Source organism: Rhagoletis zephyria, unplaced genomic scaffold, assembly GCF_001687245.7.
Source record: "Rhagoletis zephyria isolate East Lansing unplaced genomic scaffold, Rhagoletis_zephyria_1.1 Rzeph_scaffold_61286, whole genome shotgun sequence".
NCBI classification, from domain to species: Eukaryota; Metazoa; Arthropoda; class Insecta; order Diptera; family Tephritidae; genus Rhagoletis; species Rhagoletis zephyria.
In genome coordinates this window covers 1-1,587 of record NW_016218337.1, presented here as the reverse complement: position 1 = coordinate 1,587, position 1,587 = coordinate 1, and the positions used below count along the sequence as shown (strand labels likewise).

General features: G+C 56.3%; 1 protein-coding gene across 1 annotated transcript; it reads left to right on the top strand.

Annotated features, from left to right (window-relative positions):
• The first annotated feature begins 96 nt into the window (after positions 1–96).
• LOC108356586 (keratin, type I cytoskeletal 9-like) lies at positions 97–1,293 on the top strand. Its single transcript, XM_017607688.1, has one exon. It carries the CDS (start codon positions 97–99, stop codon positions 1,291–1,293), a length of 1,197 nt encoding a protein of 398 aa, XP_017463177.1.
• Positions 1,294–1,587: the final 294 nt, after the last annotated feature.

Below are 1,587 nucleotides of genomic sequence, written 5' to 3'. Positions count from 1 at the left end.
GAATCAAAGAAGGAGGAGTCGAAAAAGGCAGGAGCTCCAGCAGCGGGAGGCAAACCAGCGGCGAAGACGATCAAGACGCTGAAGAACCAGTTCGCCATGAACCGCATGGTGCTGATGCTGATGGACGTCCGCGGCGACCGCCTCTCCCCGGAGACAATCCAGGATCTGAAGCGCATCTACGCCCTTCTCGTCAACATTCACTCGGCGTACAGTGCCGCCGGGAAGCAGTGTGGCCCGGCTGCTGCTGCTGCCCCAGCGGCCCCAGCTGCCGGCGATGGCGCCAAAGCTGCGGAAGGCGCCTCAAAAGGTGCTGGTGCCAAAGCAGGCGACGCAGGCACATCAAAAGCCGGTGAGGCGGGCAAAGATGGCAAAGACGCCGGTAAAGATGGAAAAGATGCTGCTGGAAAAGATGCCGCGGGTAAAGATGCAGGAGCCTCAAAGGGAGCTGGCGCTGGTGCTGATGCGGCCAAGGCGGCTGATCCGCTGGCAGCCTTTGGAGCCGCTGGTGCTTCAAAGGCGCCCGGAGAGGGCGCCTCAAAAGGAGCTGGAGCAGGATCCAAAGACGGTAAAGCTGCGGATGGTGGTGGAAAAGATGGAGCAAAAGGTGCCTCAAAAGATGGCAAAGCAGATGGTGGCAAAGATGGCGCCAAGGGGGCATCAAAGGATGGTAAAGCAGATGGTAGCAAAGACGCCGGCGGAAAAGGTGCCGGTTCGAAGGACGGCAAAGCCGATGGGTCAAAGGACGCAGCTGGCAAAGGAGGTGCTTCGAAAGACGGCAAAGGCGGCTCAAAGGACGCTGCTGGGGCCGGCTCTAAAGACCCTACAAAAGGAGGCTCAAAGGACGCCTCAAAAGACCCGGCGAAAGGAGGCGGCTCTAAAGACCCTGCTGGGGCCGGTTCTAAAGACCCTGCAAAAGGAGGCTCTAAAGATCCTGCTGGAGCCGGCTCAAAAGATCCGGCAAAAGGAGGCGGTTCTAAAGATCCGGCCGCTAAAGGCTCTGCTAAAGATGGCTCTAAGGATCCTGCAAAGGGTGGCTCAAAAGACGCCAAAGGCGGTGGATCAAAGGACGCCGGTGGAAAGGGAGCCGGATCGAAGGACGGCAAAGCTGATGGTTCAAAGGATCCAGCTGGCAAAGGCGGCTCTAAAGACGCTAAGAGCGGTTCAAAGGACGCCAAGGGAGGCGCCTCAAAAGATGCAAAGGGGGCGAGTGCCAAGGGCGGCGGCGCCTCAAAGGATCCGAAGGGCTCAAAGGCGGCAGGGTCAAAGGCGGGCAAGGATGCGCCTAAAGGCTGAAGTGATCATTCAGTTTTCATCATCACCATCACTGCAGCCACTGATATGATTTNTGTCATGCAAATAAAGAGCATTTTACGATTCCAGATAACGAAGCAGAGACTGAAGCACAACACAGTAGTGAGTTCAATGCACTCCACTACAAATTACATTTCTGTTGAAATCTTATGTAGAGAGCTGGCACAGTAATTGGCACAGTGCAACCAGTGCCTTCCAGCGAATGAATCACGCACAAAAGTGTCACCTGAATTACAGCAGCAGCAACAACAACCACTTGCTGTGGCGCCCAGCCAT